At 42.6% G+C, this 18,923-nt stretch overlaps 2 protein-coding genes across 26 annotated transcripts in view; one reads left to right on the top strand and one right to left on the bottom strand.

Annotated features, from left to right (window-relative positions):
* LOC307215936 (uncharacterized protein) overlaps positions 1–18,923 on the bottom strand; it is a 125,234-nt gene that overhangs the window by 24,241 nt on the left and 82,070 nt on the right. The window contains exon 4 of one of the 2 annotated variants that reach the window (XR_013838722.1): positions 1,134–1,404. The exons of the other annotated variant lie outside the window; for it this stretch is intronic. The gene's annotated coding sequence lies outside the window, so the exon portion shown is untranslated. Of the gene's footprint in view, positions 1–1,133; positions 1,405–18,923 lie in introns of those variants that run through there. 2 annotated transcript variants of the gene reach the window in all.
* ANK3 (ankyrin 3) overlaps positions 1–18,923 on the top strand; it is a 388,986-nt gene that overhangs the window by 301,488 nt on the left and 68,575 nt on the right. For 17 of the 24 annotated variants that reach the window (XM_079975546.1, XM_079975564.1, XM_079975542.1 and 14 more), the window contains 5 exons: positions 1,499–1,597; positions 1,724–1,822; positions 3,571–3,666; positions 5,445–5,517; positions 5,711–5,773. In XM_079975546.1, the coding sequence (XP_079831672.1) occupies positions 1,499–1,597; positions 1,724–1,822; positions 3,571–3,666; positions 5,445–5,517; positions 5,711–5,773 (430 nt within the window). The other 7 variants (XM_079975552.1, XM_079975549.1, XM_079975550.1 and 4 more) reach the window with 4 other exon arrangements.

Raw genomic sequence — 18,923 nt, 5'->3', positions numbered from 1 at the left:
ATTTGTTCCATCCTTCCTCCAAAGACCTCAGGGTTTTGAACATGGGCCTCCCTGTATGAAGTCCTGAAGTCTACCTGATACACAACACTGTGAGTGAGTGAGGTGGGATCTGTGAGAGTGCGCAGCAAGCCTTTCTTTGTTGTGGCTCCTCACCTATTGAAGGCACAGCTCTGGGAGATATGCCAAATGTCTTGACTTCACTCATTCCTATGTCCCATTAAAATGGCTAGCTTTCAGGAAACATTTGTTCTGACAGTTTCAGATCTCGGTTATTATAATTGATATATTAATTGGTCTTAATGAGTTCTTATGACTCCTGCTTCTTTTTTTGTTTTTTTCTTGTCTTAACGAAATGTTATTTTAACCTCCGTGCTTTATTGATTTGTATGTTGCATTGAATTTTGGTTTTGGTTTTAAATTGGCAGGCCTCCCAAAAACGATTATGTGTACATGTCTTGCTGGACAGTTGGCAATGTATGAAGGTGAAAGCAAAAGCAAAATGCTTTAAAAAACAACAACTTCAAAATGAAAAAAACAAAACAAGGCAGACTCTGGCTTTTCTTCATGTGCCACTCCTTTTCATTATGAAAGGCAAATGTCTAGCTGTGTAGGAAGAAATGAAAACAAATTAAAGGCATAAGCCCATCAAACATGAGTGTAGCCAGGATTTATGTTGGGGGGGGGCAGGGAGGCAGAACCTCAGTTAACTAATTTTATTGATTTACTTGATTTGCGTTCCCCTGCCCCCCACCCCCCGCTTGGCTCTGTACATGTCATCAAGGACCCTGTGATGTTCATATTTTCTCTGTCCAGTTAAGGAGGCTTCCATAAGTGTATTACTTGGATCAGGAACTGTGGGCATCAAGCGAATACACATGGGAATCAGTCTTTCCTAATTCCATTGCTTTCAGTGGTATTTGCATTCAAATGTCCATCTATATTCTGGTGCAATTTGTGGGAAAATACCTTTTTAAAGGACCAAAAAAGTTTTAAAATACATTTTGTTTTGTGTTGGGTTTTTTAAAAAAAACAATTTTAAGTGTATTTTCCAGTTTCTAAAAAATACTTGTAGCAAACAATCCCGATATACCACCCCAATAAACATTCCATGCATATATGATTTAAATGATACAATCAAACATTAAGCACGTTTTTACAACAGTTTAGTGTTCATTAGAGCAGTTCAGCGTCTTCTATTCTCAGTCTTGTCCCAGAGTGAGCTGTGGGTACTTGATGGCGAGGGGAGATCATTGTTCTTTCCTGTGTCTTGAACAAGTGTCAACCATAGTTTCAAAATTGTCTCCGGTCTTTGTGTTCCTTAGTGCTCTGTGTTAGTTTCTCCACAAGAGCTGTGTTCCATAGTCTTTCTCACCTTGCCTGTAGAGCTGGACTGGGGATGGGAGTCTATTACAAACAAATGCATCATGTTACATTTTCAAAACACCTATTAATTCCTCTTTCTGCCTCCCTGTTTCTTTTGTGTGTGTTTTACTTCCAGATGGGGTATACACCATTACATGTTGGCTGCCATTATGGAAACATAAAGATAGTTAATTTTCTTCTGCAGCAGTTTGCAAAAGTTAATGCCAAAACGAAGGTGAGATTCCACTCTTCTCTCATACCCTTCCCTCCCACCCATTTGTTTCCTTCCTTGGTTGTGTGTGCGGATGGAGTCTCCAGCGCCGTTCTTTGTGGGCTTTTTCCTGCTTTGTCTCCTATTTAGAATGGCTACACCCCTCTGCACCAAGCAGCTCAACAGGGACACACCCATATAATCAACGTCCTGCTCCAGAATGGCGCATCACCCAATGAACTCACTGTGGTAAGAGAGATGTAAAAGAGATTACACTTGGCTTTTCTAGTCTATTCATCATTTCCCTTTGGCAGCTGCTGCTGCTCTGCTTTTTGAGGAATTATATTGGTTTTATAGAAGCGCAGTGAGGGGGGAAATGGGAATAGAATGGTACAGGGCACAGTAATTCTATATCTCAGCTAGGAGCAGTGGAATAACAGATAAAGCCCTACTGGAGCGTTATCTGGCAGGGACATTCCTTCATGTTTTGCTCCACCAGCTCTACACCAGCATAGCTGAGAGGGTCTTGGGGTCATTGGATCCATGGTAGACCCTGATCCACCCTTGTATTCAGAAAAAGCAACCTTTAGCTTTTGAGAACCAGTGCGGTGTAGTGGTTAAGAGCGGTAGACTCATAATCTGGTGAACCGGGTTTGCTTTCCCGCTCCTCCACTTGCAGCTGCTGGGTGACCTTGGGCTAGTCACACTTCTCTGAAGCCTCTCAGCCTCACTCATCTCACTGAGTGTTTGTTGTGGGGGGGGGAGGGAAAGAAGATCGTAGCCACTTTGAGACTCCTTAGGGTAGTGATAAAGCGGGATATCAAATCCAAACTCTTCCTCTTCTTCTTAGCTGTGCAACCACACACAAATTCATATATAATGCTCATAAGCACCAAGAGGTTTTCTCTGCAACTTCAGGCCCATGAAGTTTCTGGCCTTCATAAAATAAAGGTGGTCACCAGGGAATCCTGTTGCACATTGCATGATTACAAGCATGCATTGGTTCTTTGCACTTTGCGTTTTCTGCAGGACCCAGGAGTGAGCTACTGGGGTAGCCAAGGCAAACACAGTCACTACATGTAGTGGCCCTCAGTCATTATGCTCCTTGCCGAATCTCCGTGACGAAAGTGTGGTGTCTGGTGAAACCCGGGGCATATGTATGCTACAAGCAGAAACTCATTCAGCAATAATTCATTCTTCCCAGGGAACTCTGGACATTGTAGTTTTGTGTAGGGGCCTGCCTGGGAGTTTTCCTCTCACCAAGCAGCCAGGATTCTTTGGTAGGAAGCTGTGACACTGTAGTGTAGATAGAGCCTCAGGAGACTCCTGAAAAAGAATGTTTTGTTCATAACTGCCTTCTGCGTCACATTAAGGCTGTGTTTGCACTCCTGTTTACTGGGCACTCGCAGCATTTTTAGTGCTGGGTTTTTAATCATTGTTGACACAACATTATCCAAAATGCATATGTATCCTGTACTTTGTTATTAAATATTACCGTTTCATGCTCCCCTCCCCAAACACCTTTGCATAGGGTAAATACACCCCTGCCCCTGTCAACGCCCCCTGGTGGTTACACAAACAGTAACAAATCAGACGCGAAAAGCTATCCTGATGTGAACAGCTTGGGGAGGGGGAAGAACTGTGAAATGCATGGCTGGGGAGAGAAACATCTTCCCTGTACTCTAAGAATTGCATCCAGAGTGTCCCTTGGCTCTGCAGTTTGAATTTGCTACCTACTTACTGAGTTACTTGTATGTAACAGTTGCAAATTAAGCATTGAGTTTACTTTGAGAACCAAACTGTCTGCAGTTCCAGCTAAATCTGAGCAGTGGACCATTTGCTTTGTGGGAAGCACAAGTTTTTGGTTTGCCTCTTCTTCCAGTGGATTTCACAACTGGTTTTAGACAGTTTGCTGAGCATAAGCAAACTGCACTTCTGGTTATCCCTTAAGCTCCTATTAACATGAATCTTTTTGATGAACATTTCATTTTGTTTAGAATGGGAACACTGCCCTTGCCATTGCCAAACGACTTGGCTACATTTCAGTCGTTGACACGCTAAAGGTGGTAACAGAAGAGACCATGACAACGATTGTGAGTATGGATATGTTTTCAACAGTGAAGGTCATGTCAGGTTTTTAATTTTTCTTTTACAGAGATATATTTGACTTAGTGTAGTCAGAGAGTATACAGCTCCTCAACTTAGAACAGGGCTGGGTAACTTGTCTTCAGAGTTATTTGATGCAGTGGCTGTCATAGCACTGAAACTCCCTCCAGCCATCTCCCTAAGAAGATAAAGTTTCAAGGACTTACTTTTATTGAACTATGTTTGAAATAGGAACAGCAAAACTTTCCAATGGGGTGTTTCCATTGTTGAGCAAGTTGCCCATCCCTGATTTAGGTCTCACTATGTAGGGATGGGATTCTATCACATACTGGCAAATTCAGGTTGCACAATTAAAGCTGGTGGGTGTTCTTGTGCAAGAAACCCCTAAATCAGGATTATTTATTTATTTATTTATCCATATGAAAAGTGATGGGGGAAATGTACTGGAACATGTGGGGTAAAAATTGCTTGATGCAACGTTGTGCTACAAATCTCAGCCAAATCAGAATGAGTTCTTAATAACTAGCCAATGTAGTCTAACCTGTCCACAAATGTGAAGGAATCTGTAGTTAAAACTCACTTCAGATTGGTAGATAACATGTAGTGTAGTGTAAATGAATGGAAGCTGAAATTTATCACTGGAGGGTTTTTTGTTTTTGTATTTATTTACTGTATCTAGGTGCCACACCTGTGGATTTTTTTAGCTGAGTAATAATTAGTGTGGGAACAGCTGTGGGAGTGAAAAATCACACAGACCACCCAGGGAAAGATAAATTATTGTTTGCTGTTGAGTATTTTTAACCAGTTCAAAGTAAGTATTTGGCAACTGGAAAACTGCTGCTGAGAGAAGCTGGAGCTTTTCTTTTTTAACCCCCACAGTTTATCATGCAAAAAGCAAAAGTGCTGTGTTACAATAAAGACATTTGAGCCAAAACTCACACTGCAGGCAGCAATTCAATATTTCCCCTGTTATTATTATTATTTGTTATTTCTATTTACATGTTTCGTATACCACCCAATAACCGATATTGGTTAAGCTGTGCAGTTAACGGTAAGATTAAAACCATAGAAAGTGAATCACCAAACACAATATAAAGCTAAAGTACAGTAATATTTTCAAACCATTGGGAACAATTTCTCTGTTATATATTGAAAGTTTGTTTACACATCTCCATGACGCCAATAATTTAAATACGAAAGCCTTATTACAGCTTCTGCGGTTTTATTTGTCCCACCCCTGCAAAGCACTAGTGTAATAACTAAGACAACAAAGCCTCATTTAAAATGCCTCTTCATCCTTCAACTCAGAAAAGCAAACCATATGTCTTGCCCCCAGTACATAGCTGAAATATCTTGGATAAAGATACTAGTCCACCTTACAACATTGTTGTAAGAATTGCTAGCACAGTGAGTGCTGGATGGAATGAGTTCTAGATGGAAGCTGAATATTGCAAGAGGGGTTTTGAGCTATTGCAAATGGGGCATTGGTAACTGGGTTTTTAAAAATCAGACTTATTTTGCAAAGGGAAAATCAGAATTGAAAGGGGGGGAATATGGGCTATTATTTTGATGCCAATGGTGTTCTATGGATACTGCAAACAAAAACTGAGCGCCCATTCCATGTGGAAGCATCCAATATATGCGTAAAGTGCTGAGCTTTTGGGGGTGGGCATTTTAGAAATATTAAATATTATTGAAATTGTCATTTCTTGTGAAGATTACTGGTAGTTTTAGTCTGTAATGATGTTTCTTTGTCCTTCATCAGACTGTCACAGAAAAGCATAAAATGAATGTACCAGAAACAATGAATGAAGTTTTGGACATGTCCGATGATGAGGGTATGTATAATGGAGCTGCTTCTTATTTCTCAGCACAAATGTATGTTAAAACATTGTTGTTATTCAATCATTTTTGAGGGGAGGGGCAGGGGACTTAAAATTATAGCATTCAATTGTTTTGTTGAAATCGGGTATGTTTCCCACCCCAGCCGTTTATAATTGACCTAACGTTTTGTTCGCTTAAATTGTGCAGTTCGTAAAGCGAATGCCCCTGAAATTCTCAGTGATGGTGAATATATTTCAGATGTTGAAGAAGGTATTTCTTACTTTTTTTGTACTGCAGTGGGCTCTGCTCTTCAGCATTTCCATTTTCTATTCTAACTTGACAAATCAAAGCTGCATATACACTACCATTTTGCAGAGCTTTTGCAGAGCTGGTGAAAACCCAACAACATAGACGGACCTCTTCCTGTCAGTAGTCTGTTTCTATTTGTGTTGTGTTTACTGTCCGTGATTGCACAGCAGGCTAAGCTACATTTTAGCACAACATGGATCAACAGGAGCATTTAACAGTTGGCCTTCAACCTCTGCCCATCTCCTCCCACACAGGCAGAAGGAAGGGTTGAAAGCTTTTGCCCCCACTTTTAGTTTACAGTTTGTTGTGTCATCTGGTGCAACAAACTGTGGTTTGGTTTGATTGATAGATTCAACGTATTACATTTCTATGCCGCTTTTCATTCAAATGAATCCCTAAGCGGCTTACAAACAATAAATAACAATAACATGACAGAACATAATAGAGCCAGGGCCCTTTTTCAGCTGGAATTCACCAGTTCCAGCACCTCTCAGGTGGGAGTCATTGCCATTATGAGAGAACAAGGGAGGCGTTCATGGTGCGTTCCAGTACTTCTTTTTCTAGAAAAATAGCACTGAATAGAACATCACAAATACAGCGTAAATCATATAAAAGAATGGTTGTGCATCAATACAGCATTTATAATCTATAAAACAATATTAACAACCTTAAAGTAGCAGCCATAAGATAAACTTAAACTATAAAGTTAAACTTATCTTAAACCATAAGATAAACTAAAAAAATTCCTTCCAGTAGCACCTTAGAAACCAGCTAAGCTTTTTATTGGTATGAGCTTTTGTGTGCATGCACACTTTGGAAGGATTTTTTTTATTTTGTTTCAACTACGGCAGACCAACACGGCTACCTACCTGTAATAAGATAAACTGTTCAGTTCAGTGTTAGGTTCACATTACCTATGGGTAATTTCAAACAAGCTGATTTCAGATCTTTTCTTTCTTTCTTTCTCTCTGAAGCTGGCTTGTTGAAATGAACTGTAGTTAGTGTTAATTACAGTGCTTGGTTTAGATGATATGGAAACCTGGAGAAAAGTAAAAACTTCTATACTCCTCTCAACTACACAGGAGGAGGAGTTAGGAGTACCTGAACCCAAGGCTCACTGCAGCTTGTGTATGTCACACTAAACCATGATTTAGAGGTGTGTACAAACGCAACCACTTCTGAGTGTACAGAGATTATATCTTAAGCTTGAATTTAACACTATTGTCACATGCTAGATGTGCGTGGGGCCAGTTCCTGGAGAGGGAAGAGTCCCTTTTCTGGTATAACAATGGTTGGGAACACATTGACTGTAAAGATGCAAGGAACTGCCTTCAAAGATACAAGGAGCTACCTTCTAATACCATGTCAGAATATTGGTCTGCTTCATCTGTGACGGTTGTCTTTGGCCACAGCCATTCAGCGTGTCAAGCAGAATCTTTCCCCCAGACCCTCTTCCCAAGAACCTTTTTCCTGCCTCAGGAGGTGGTGGCTTCTCCTTCACTAGAGAACTTGAGCAGTTATCTGCCAGATTCTGTATGTAAATCCAGTATTGGACAGTGGCCCTCAAAACCCCTGTTCTTTCCAAATCTGTAATTCCTCATGATTCTACCTAGAGATGTCAGCATTTGAATCTGGGACCTCCTGCATTCCAAACGTATGCTGTGCCAATAAGCTGTGGCAATTTTCTCTAGACAGATCACACTGTACTTGCTTCAGAGGGTGGATCCGAAAAGACAACTGCACTGTGATTGTAGGCTTCCTTAGTCAAAAGCCCTGATTGTACATGGTCATGTATATGCAGCTGACTTTGCTTTCACTAACTTTCCTTATTAATTCTGTAAGCAACAATTGGCTCCTTCATGTACATTATACTTTTCATGATTACTGCAATTACTGAGGATAACCCTCTGATTTTGTCCGGATTTTATTTCTTCACTTTTTAAATCAAATTGTCATTAATAACCTTCTTGGGGTACTCTCTTTTGCTACTGCTGCTTTTTATTTTTTTAAAAAAAGTTTGCATGTTATAATGTGAAACAAACTGATGAGTGTGGTAGATATGAAAGTATTGCAGAAGAAGGAAAAATACAAATGTCTGTCAGCAGGGACTATATAGGAATATAGATTTGGTGCCTGCTGTCAACAATACGGCCGGTTCTGGAAATACAGGTTTAAAAGACTGATGATATATGGCCTGAAACAAAAGAGCTTTCATTGCTGCTTTTAAAGGGGAAGGTAGTGTATTGATGTATATTGTTACAAACATATCTCTCTCTTATAAAAAGATGTCTTTCTCTATGTCCTGCTTTGTAATTAGCAATAGACCAGAGGTGCTTGGTAAATTGATAATTTGACTGCTGTTTATTTACATCCTTGTAATGTACTTTGAGTCACATATACTTGCATGGTGGAAGAAGCAGGTTGATTTGGGGTTTTGGAGTGATGGATGGATACTGCTTAGGGACTAGTAATTACCCGCCCATGTGCTTGCTTCCACCCTCCTACAATATCTTCTCAGTCTGAAGATTTTTAAATAAGACTGTTATAAAGATTCGGCTTCTGCTGTTCTCCTCTCCAAAGGAAGCATACCATGCAAAGTCTTGCCTGAGCTTCCAACCGCTTGAGGAAGGTGGAAGGCAAAATAGTGTGTTCATTACATTTTATTAGGTGCCTTGAATGTGGTGCTTTGTGAAGCTTAACATTGTTTATATATTCAAATACATTACGTAGCAAATGCCTGAGCTCTGAGTAATTATTACACTGATGGTGTTTGCTACTGCAAAGTGTTGAGGCGCACAATTTAAAAGCCCACGCATTGCCCACATTCTAAGGAACTAATGTCCTAATATCAATGTACTGAACAACTGTGGAGCAGCAGCAACCATTGCTGCCTCCCTGCTGCTCTCTCTGGTGGGCCATAAGGATTAGGACCCCTTCAGTGGGGTCCCCTTCAAGAATGCTACACCCCCCCCCAACATAGCAATGCTTATGTATCTGCCTCAAAGAGACCTAGGACCGCAACTAAATCAGGAAAATAACGATCCTTCTTTACAGGTAGCATTTTTAATATCCAGCATGTTTTAGATATGTTGCATTCCTCAGTACAACTCCATGAAAGGATAGATAATGTCAAGAGAAGAGAGAATGGTTGACAGGTGGCTTGCTGAAGTTGTTCTGTGTTGCTGCGGAAATATCAGTCACGGGTTCTTCTGCAGCATTTCCACAGGAGATGGTGGAGTTGAGTGGTGGGACAGGATGTTATTGTGAGAGTCCCCATAGTTTTCCCTACTGGGGCAGAAACCCAAAACCCTGTGTCTGCAGACATATCACTGCAGATGTGCTGGAGACAAAGGTAGAGATCTTATACATTTGTCAGTGGTTCTTATGGGTTGTTAGGAAATCCACTAGGTGTCCTATGGCGACTTTCCTACTTAATAAGTAAGTTGATCCATGAAATGCCACAATCTTAGAAAATGTCCTGTGGAATTTACTTGTTTCTCCTCTTGTATCAAGGGGATCATATGAGGAACATGGCGGCATGACCAATGGCCCTAATATATTGCACTGCACACTACATTGTATTGCCACACAAGCCAACTTAAAATCTTAAGCACATGTGTTCAGAGGCAAGAGGCAATGATCTTCGTAAAATGGCTTATCTTTTACCCTTGTCCTCTATCAGAAGTCAACAATCATGAGTTTAGGGTGAAGGTCCTGCTAAAGAATGGATGTATACATTGCTGTTTCCTAATCTGCAGTTTTTCCTGACCCATCTTCCTCATTCCCTTACTTGTCCCATGTCCCATCCCAATACTCCTTTATCAGTACAGTGGTACCTTGGTTTAAGAACAGCTTAGTTTATGAACAACTTGTATTAAGAATGCTGCAAACCCAGAAGTAGGTGTTTTGGCTTGTTAACTTTGCCTTGGAATAAGAACATGTTTCGCTTCCTGTTGAGTGTGTTCCATTTGTAAATTGAGTCCCCCGCTGCTATGGGAAAGCACACCTTGGTTTAAGAACGCTTTGGTATAAGAACAGACTTCCAGAACGGATTAAGTTCGTAAACCAAGGTACCACTGTACCTGCCTTTTAAACAAGCTTTGTGTACTCCTATATGTTGTAAACCACCTAGACAATGGGCACCATTAGGTGGTCATATCATATATGATTCTCCCTATGCATCTCAGACCAATTCTCCAGTTCTACATGCTCAGTGATAGTTGTGATAACGAACTAAATAGGCTCATGCAGTGAGTTCACATAGCATCCACAGGCACAAATCCCTTTGCTTAAAAAAGTGTGTGGCTGCGTGAGTGTTTCACCCAGTGTTGATTATGAGGTATACAAATAAAGCAGCTACAACAAATGCGCTCAAAAATACACAGCTTTTAGACAATGGGATTTGAATATATCCAAGATAGATGACATCGTGGGAAACTTCCTCAGGAGAGTGAGGAAAATTCTTAGGGACGACTCATCCTGCCAGCACTTCTTTAGTCTCCTACCTTTGGGCAGGAGATACAGAAGTATAGTCAGCCACACCACCAGGTTAAAGAACAATTTTTATCTGTGGGCTGTTGGGTTGTTGAATGGGGGGGGGGGGAATAGTGGTGTAATTGACTTCCGACAAGCACACAGAGCACGAACAAGACTGAATGTATGGGGGGGGGTAGTTTAATTTCACTGCACACAGGTGGTGTAGTAACAATAAAGGTTTATTATTATTATTAGAATCTTGAGAACACAAGAAGAGTCTGCTGAATCGGGTCAATGGCCCATCTAGTCCTTCATGTTATTGCAGCGACAAGCCAGGTGCCTGTGGGAAGCACACAAGCAAGACACAATTCCTAGCAACTGTGATTCCTAGCAACTGGTATTCAGAGGCATACTGCTTCGAGTCTGGCAGTGGAGGTAGGGCATAGCTTTCATGGCTAGTAGCTGTGGGTAGCCATGTCCACCATGAACCTTGTCTCCCACTTCTTCCACAGATGAAATGTGAAATGACATCCACACTCAGGAGTTCATGTAATTCCTTCGGTTTTGGTAGTGTGTTTGTTGACGTTCAGAAGACATAGTCATTCTGGGTTGTAGCCAACCAAGTCTCCCCATTAGCACAATGACTTCCGCTTGTGCAGTGGAATTTGCCTTCCCTCTCTTCCCGCTACATGCACCCCAGATTTGTTGGGGAAGGGGTGTTCCCCTAATCCTTTGGAGCAGACTTGGGGTTGGGGAATAAAAAAAGGGAGGAGCAAGCAGGAGCACTTGTGCTAATAGGACAGTTTCACTGGATACAACCCACTGCTAGTGCATGCACAAACAACATGCTCCACACACTACCAAAACAGAAAAGCCCCTGTGGTAAATATTAGGAGATATCCCATCTCCTTCCCCAAGCATTTAACACTTCATCAGGTTCATACTAACAGCTGAACTGCAAACAGGAGGTGAAACTTCTTCACATTTAGGAAACAGGAAACAATTTACAGATTAATCCCTTAAGCAGACTGGTTTGTTTACTTGTTTAATTCCAGTCAATCATCCTTCCTTTCTGCATTCAGATCCAACCATGTTAAGAAAAGACCTTTGTTTTAAATAAGCCTTGGGATCTTTAACAGGTTCTTTTTTCTTTTCTTTTTTTGCCAAGTATTGCAACAGTATTTAGCAAAGCTTTTCATAGCCCAAAATGTCCCACATTTGTTAACTGTCCAGTAGGTTGAAGCGAGAAACACAGTGGGTGTGCACAAGTATACAGGTGTGTACTTAATTTTAGGTTGCAACTTGTCAAGGTGTCATTATTCAAAGCATTTGAATAATTCCAGAGTAGATCTGTTGAAATTAATGAGCCTAACTTGGTCATCTTCATTAATCTCATTGGATCTCCCCTGAATTACTTGAATGCCATGCAGTGGCTAATTTGTGTTTTTTCTCTGTCCTTCCTCACTTTTGAGTCTCATGCAGAGGGAGGAAATGTGCAAATCTCCACCATGAAAATGCAGCTTCTGTGCCTTGCAATGGAGAAACCCCAACACACCCACATCCACACTGAAAGTGTGGAGAGAGGAGCATGTGAAGCAGACCTGTGGGATCACAGCCCAATTCTTCCCTTTCTATTTTTAACTCTGCTCTGGGCAGCATAATTTTGTGTTTCCAGGTGGGGTGGGGGGCACACAAATGAGCATTGCCCTAATTGTGTTTTCTTCCCTTCCTTGGCTCCTCCAGTTCTGTTCCACGAGTACTTGCAGAAGAGGAGAAAAGGGATTAGAAAACATAATTCCTGCTGCACCAGCACAGAAGCAGAGAGCAGCATCTTGTTCATTTCTCATTATTCTTCTGTGTGGAGCAGTGAGCTGCATGGGCGCAGCCAAGAGGGGCAGGGAGGGGCAGTTGTCCCCCCTAACTCAATAAAAATCAATAAAAATACACAGCAAACTGAGGTTCTGCCTCCCCCAACAAAAGGCCTGCCCCCCCCAACCCAAAATCCTGGCTATGCCCATGGTGAGCCCATGGGGAGATGTGTTCAGGGAGGACTGAGCTCCCATACTTTGAAAACAGCCCAATGTAATTGCTAATATTGACTTTGCTTTCTACAGATTCTTTAACCTCATTTCTGTGCTCATTTCTTCCCGGCTGAACAAGGGGGTTGGAGGCACTCCAGGTATACAAGGCTGAGGCCATTTAGGGCAAGCAAGACCCCCTCCCTTTCCCCCTCCTCACAACAATCCAGTGAAGTAGGTCAGCTAAGAGATAGCAGCTAGTTCCAGCACATCTCTCTTGAGCTCATTGGCTGAGCTTCATGAGGTTTGAAGAGCCAATAAGATGTATTGCAATCCAGGTTCAAATCTTGCAGATCTCTTCAGTTATCACTGAATTTGTCCATTTTTATTAGCACAGTGTATTGTTTATGATACAGGTAGATCTCGTCTTGCACAGGGTGGGTGGGTGTTATGTTCCTTGCTGTTGCACGTATAAGCAAAATTGTGTTAAGCCAGAACGACCCCCAGGACAGCTCTGCGTGACTATCCCTACCTCAGTGAAACTGGTGCTGTGCAGGTGTTGCCCCTCACACAAGGCAGAGAGCTTTTTAAGCCCCCTTAGCTTACCAGGCTCTGGAAAGTTCACAGGAGGCCTCTGCAAGACTCCCATGACCTTCTCAGAGTCTGGGAAGCAAGGTGGGGGGGGGAGGCTTAAAAAGCTCTTTCCCAAGCAGAAAAACACCTCCTCACCTTGCTTTCCGGACTCTGGAAAGGTTGTGTGAGATCTCATGTGGCCCTTCCTGGGCTTTTCCCCTGCTCTCCCTCCCCTATTAATTTTTTTTTTTTTTTTTTACTGCGATCCACATAAAGCTGAGATAACGTATGTAAAATCAGCATAAGATGAGCTGTACCTGTATACTAAAATAGAACTATGGAGTTCTCTTCCTCAAGAGACTTTACACTTTCAGCTTGCATCTCTCTCTCTCCCTCCCTCCCTCCCTCCCTCCCTCTCCCCCTCCCTCCCTCTCCCTCCCTTGTCACTGCACACTGTGTGTGTGTGTGTGTGTGTGTGTGTGTGTGTAAATTGCAATTGGCACTGTGGGTTAAACCACAGAGCCTAGGACTTGCCGATCAGAAGGTCGGCGGTTCGAATCCCCGCAACGGGGTGAGCACCCGTTGCTCGGCCCCTGCTCCTGCCAACCTAGCAGTTCAAAAGCACGTCAAAGTGCAAGTAGATAAATAGGTACCGCTCTGGTTCTCCAGAAGCGGCTTAGTCATGCTGGCCACATGACCCGGAAGCTGTACGCCGGCTCCCTCGGCCAATAAAGCGAGATGAGCACCGCAACCCCAGAGTCGCCTGCAACTGGACGTAATGGTCAGGGGTCCCTTTACCTTTACCTTTACCTTGTGGAATGAAGTGGACTAGTAATCCATATTTTTTAAAAAATAAATAAATCCCAAGATTTCAAAAAGCACTAGCACATACAAAGCCTGTGTCTTAAACCCAGTAGCAAGGATGCCACTACTGAGTTGCCCAAAATCAATAGCATTTTCAAATGAACTTCATTCAGCATCCCATCTAGATTCCAGACGTCCCAGATGTTTCGTGTAACACTTCATGGGGAAAGAATTTAAGTATTGCATTTGTTAGCGAGGTGCACTATGCAATTCCTTGGCTGAACCTGCCATGCCACCACGGCACACCTTCCGGAGGCTTCCGTCCCGCTGACAGACTGGTGTTCTCTCCCTTTTTATTGCTGCGTGAAATGGGAAAGGTGCCGGTGTTAATGATTGACGAGGACCAGCCCTAGTAACCGGCCTCCTGTCTCGCCAGAAACGCAACCCTTGTGCGCGCGCAGAGTTGGGGGTGGGTGGGGTGTGTTGCCTCTCTTACAACCTCCCTTGGCAATCGGGGTGTAAACACATAGTCGTCTTTGTTGCTGAAGGTGGAGAGTCACCGGACTCCTGGTTTCAGGAGACAAAAGCAACCCTTTCCTTTCTCCCTACCTGAAGACAGCTGGAAAGAAATGCTGCTGGGTTCGTTTCCTCCGAGCCTAAAGCTCAAATCCGCCTCCACCTCCTCTTCCTTAAGCTGCTTTCCTCTCTCGCCCCTGTCTAACAGCAAAGTTATTTACTAACACAGTTTTAGCAAAGCACCGTCCTCCTCCTCCCCTTCCACATAATGTGCTTTTGCCTGATTTCTGGCTGCCCCAGTGCCTGCATGTTTAACCAAGACCGGTTACTATCAAATTACAGGGAGGGGGGGGGGGAGAGAACCTGACACCCAAGCTGCGCGCTTATTTACATACAAATAACTCAAGCGCTTGTCTGTATGTCACCATTCAGTCATCTTGTTAGACTAGGCTTGCCAGAGGAGTTTTCAATCCTATCAGAAGACATCGTAGATTGCGTGGTGTATGTTTCTTTTTAAGGAGATCTTTACCTCCAACAGCAGCTGTCAATTCCTGCATCTTTAAACTTTTGTTTCGTTGCACATTTGGAAGAAAATTCGGGTGGTTTTTGTTTTTTTGTGGGGTTTTTTTTTGCGAGGTTCGAGAGGACAAAGGCACACATTTCGTAAAATGCAGGCGCTGGAAGAGATCAAGATGTTGAGAAGAGCCCAACTGGTGTGTGGAAAGTGAATATGACCCACAGAGATTAGGCTCTTATACTGGTTTGGAGATTAACTATAAATCGCTGCTTAAGGACTAATAGGACTAATAGGAATTCTTGGAAACATCAAGAGGCAGGCAGGAAAAAAAGTTTTATAGACCAGGCGGGTGAAAATGGCTTTCCAAAACAGTAAGACTTTTCTACCTTAGTATTTACTGCGGTGTTCATTCCCCCCACACCCCCACCCCGATTTTGTGTACTCTTGTGAAAATATCTTGACAAGACTTCTAAGCTTTTACAAAACTGTTTCTTAAAATAATTGCTCTGTTGCCAGGTTGCAGGGAGAAAGTCGATCTGTTATTTGGTCAATTGCAAGGCAGCAGAGAGCTTGAAGAGAGAGTATTTTTAGAACTGATTTGTGGCTTTAAAGTGGGGCCTCGTTTGTGGTTTGCTTTTTAACATTACCACCCCCCCAGGCCAAGGGAATAGTTAACCTAAACTCTGCATAATCGTTTGGGGGGGGTGCATATACTGCTTCAGGAATGCTCTGTGAAATGCTTATTTTCAGTTGTGCAACGTTTAGGAAATACAAATATTTATCCAAAGGGAGGACAAGGGATAATTTTTTTGCATTTAGAATTGAGCTGTTGTACTGTAAATGGAAAAGGGAGTTGGAAAGGGAACCCGAAAACCTCAAGGGGCAGTTTTATAATATATTTCCCACTATTGGAATGTAGGTCTGACAGTGACATAATGGGGTGAAGGTGAAGTTGGTGGGAGTGTGTTGCTGTTCCTTAACCCTCCCATTGCTGCACTGCTTTACTTTTGAATTCAAGGGCCAGCTTTTGTTACCTGCAGTATTGTGATAAAATGAGTTTTATCAAAACAACAAGGGGAGTTGCTGTTAAATACTACTGATGCTTTACTTATAGGAGTACAGAGTTGTCAAAGTAGCTCTTATCTAAGCTTGTTTTAACGCAGCACGTGTTTTATTATTGATTCAAGTATTATACAGGTTTTATATTTTCATTTTTTGAGTTGAACTATTGAAGGGATTACTATGCCCCTATACCCATGATAAAACACATGTGGGATATGCAATGGTTACATCTAAACCTAGAGGACTCAGTTTACAAGGAAGAACTGTGGAATATTAACATATAATGTTTTCATATTTTTCAGACACTTATTAGGTTTTTTCCTCAAACTTTTAAAAACACACTCAGGCCCACATCTAAGCTTATATTGCACCCTAAGCCTCCCAATCCATCACAAGCCATCTCTTTGGCAAACACTCAGAAATGTCACACTCTGCTCTCTGTATGCCACTGGCTTCTTTACATGAAGGTTTAATAGACTGGGGGCATTGCACTGGAAGAGGGAACTAGTAGAGTTCATACACACATCCCCTGCACCTGTTGAAGGAAGTTGTGGAGGGAGCTGTGGGTCTGACTGGGCAAATCCTGCTGGTGCACATCACTGCTCCATCGCCTAAAGTCTGCATGTTCAGATTTCACTAGAAAGAATTATACTTGTCTTCTGAAACACCATGCACTGCTCCTTCATGTGAGGAGGAACCTTGTATACATTGGTGTGTGAGTAGAATTCCTTCTAATGTAGTTTGAATGCACGGAGAACAGAGTGTAACAGCACCACATAGACAGCACCCCCACCACTTTTCTTGGAAGCAGGAAATGCCCATGTATTCCTTATCTCTTTGTAGGCACTATGACCCTCCAGCTGTTGTTGGGCTACAGGTCCCATCGTCCCTGACCATTGGCTATGCTGGCTAGGATTGATGGGTTTCAGCAACATCTAGAGGGCCACAGGTTTCTCAGCCACATTCTCTGTTTAGCACAGCAAAGCAGTTATTGCAAAATTGGACCTCCACAGCTGGAAGGAAAGTGACTTTGGCTCTGCATGTTGCAAGATCATTTCCTTCCCAGAAATTCTGTGACATGGAGACCATTTGAAATTTATCTTACTGGGAAAGGTGTTCTCTTAATTCATCCTTAATAAGACGTGTGTTTGTAGTCATATGATGCTTTTGTTGCTTGTTATATTTTCATTTATACATGGATCCCTCTCCCCCACTATTTTAAAATATGAAGTCTTTCTTAAACCCCTTAAGACTTGACTTACCTGTACCTCCACAGGTTAAATTCAAGTTGAATATTATATTTCCTAATCCTGAACTGAAAATTCTGTTGGCCGTTCTGAAACATGTGCCGATTCTCCCAATGTTTTTAAATCATCCATGTTGTTTTTGCAAGAAGGACTTTCATACGCCAAGTAAGACTAGGGTGCAGTACCATTAATCTCTTAAACATGGTTACACATAGGAGTGGGCTGGTGAGAAGGCGCATGAACTCTCCCTCCACGCACAGGCCTTAGCCATGGTTAAGAGTTATGTTGGTACTGAGCACAACCAGGATCTGAATCTGGTTTCAGAACCCTGGTTAATGGAGAACTCTGGTTAACCTTGGTTATGCTTAAATACAATGCTGATATGCTTTAAAGCTTGGGAGGAGAAGGGGGATTTGAGCAGGGTGGGAGGGCAGGAGGAACAAGCAGGTGGTCTCACACCTTGCTCCCTTAGCCATGGTTAAAGATGGGCTGCACTGCGCTGTGGTCTTTATACAGTCTAGAGACCACAACCCCCATGATATAGTGCTAATGGGAGCACAGCAGGCATGTGTTAAGAGACATTTACCCCTTTTAAAAAAAGAATACTGAATGAAATTAAACTCGAATTCCCTGAAATTTAGTTGATGGGTCACATTCAGGAACTGGAATTGCAAACTGGGAGCATTTGAATAGCCACAGGTTTGGTCTTTGGCTTCTTTCCCATTACATTCCCATCTGTCTAATACAGATTGTGTGTTTACTGGGCGGGCAATATTTCTGTCTTAGTCAGGGCTTTGCAAGCTGCTGACAACAGATAAATTGCCAATTGTCAGCATAGTCAAGTTGTAGCAGCAGACCTGGGCCAGAATCTGCCCCACCTTTATCTTTACAGTAATGAAGACCACCCCACCCCACCGTACCCCCACATAATTCAGCTATAAAGCTAATAAAAGTATCAATGTGAGTAGCAAATGAATGTTTTTGAACCAAAAGGGTGAAATGTGCAGCTTTTGTAGGTGGGTAGGGGAGGGATATATGAGAAGTTTCGTTCAAAAAGGCTTTAGATTACCGTATTTTTCGCCTTATAGGACGCACCGTCCCATAAGGCGCACCTAGTTTTTTTGGGGGGAAATAAAGGGGGGGAAATTATTTTTTTTTCCCCAGGCCTGAGCTTCCCCCGACCCCAGCCCCCTGCTGCTTGCTGAGAGTTCCGCAAAGCCTGGACGCGCTGAGCTCAGTGCGCGCGGGCTTCAGCATGCAGGCAACTCTCCGCAAGCAGCAGGAGCGCTCCCGCTGCTTGCGGAGAGGTCCACGAAGCCTGCATTCACCCCATAGGACGCACACACATTTCCCCTTCATTTTTGGAGGGGGGAAAGTGCGTCCTATAGGGCAAAAAATACGGTAGGGATCAGCAACTGGATGTCATTAGGCTGAATCCAGCCCTTTGAGGGACTTCTTGCTTGTTTTGCCTCAGATGCCAACTTAGAAAGGTGAAAGAGTAATACAGAGGGAGTGGAATCTTTAGTAATGGGATGAGCCAGCGGGCCATTTCAGAGGGGTGGGGTTGTCACCTTAGTCCTCCCACGAAATCCGTTTTTTTGAGCACAGGGTGTTAACATGCTAAGGAATGTCTTCCATTCAAGTTACTTCTGTCTGTCTGAGGCTGTTAGAGTGATTGGACTAGCATCACACCTGATATAACCTGCTAAACTACTGGATTTACAGGGATAAATGTCATTCTTTGTGCTTATATATATATTAACACCTTAAAGGGTTTTTGTTTCTCTCCTTTTTTTAAAAAAAAAGTTGTGCAGATAACATATAGTTGGCATTTATAATACAGGGGATGCACTGAGTTCACTTTCTAGCAACCATACTGAAGGACAGCAGGCATTTCC

The sequence above is a fragment of the Podarcis cretensis genome (assembly GCF_951804945.1).
Source record: "Podarcis cretensis genome assembly, chromosome: 5".
Lineage (NCBI taxonomy): Eukaryota > Metazoa > Chordata > Lepidosauria > Squamata > Lacertidae > Podarcis > Podarcis cretensis.
Note: the sequence above shows the minus strand (reverse complement) of the source record. Positions and strands in the feature narration are given on the sequence as shown.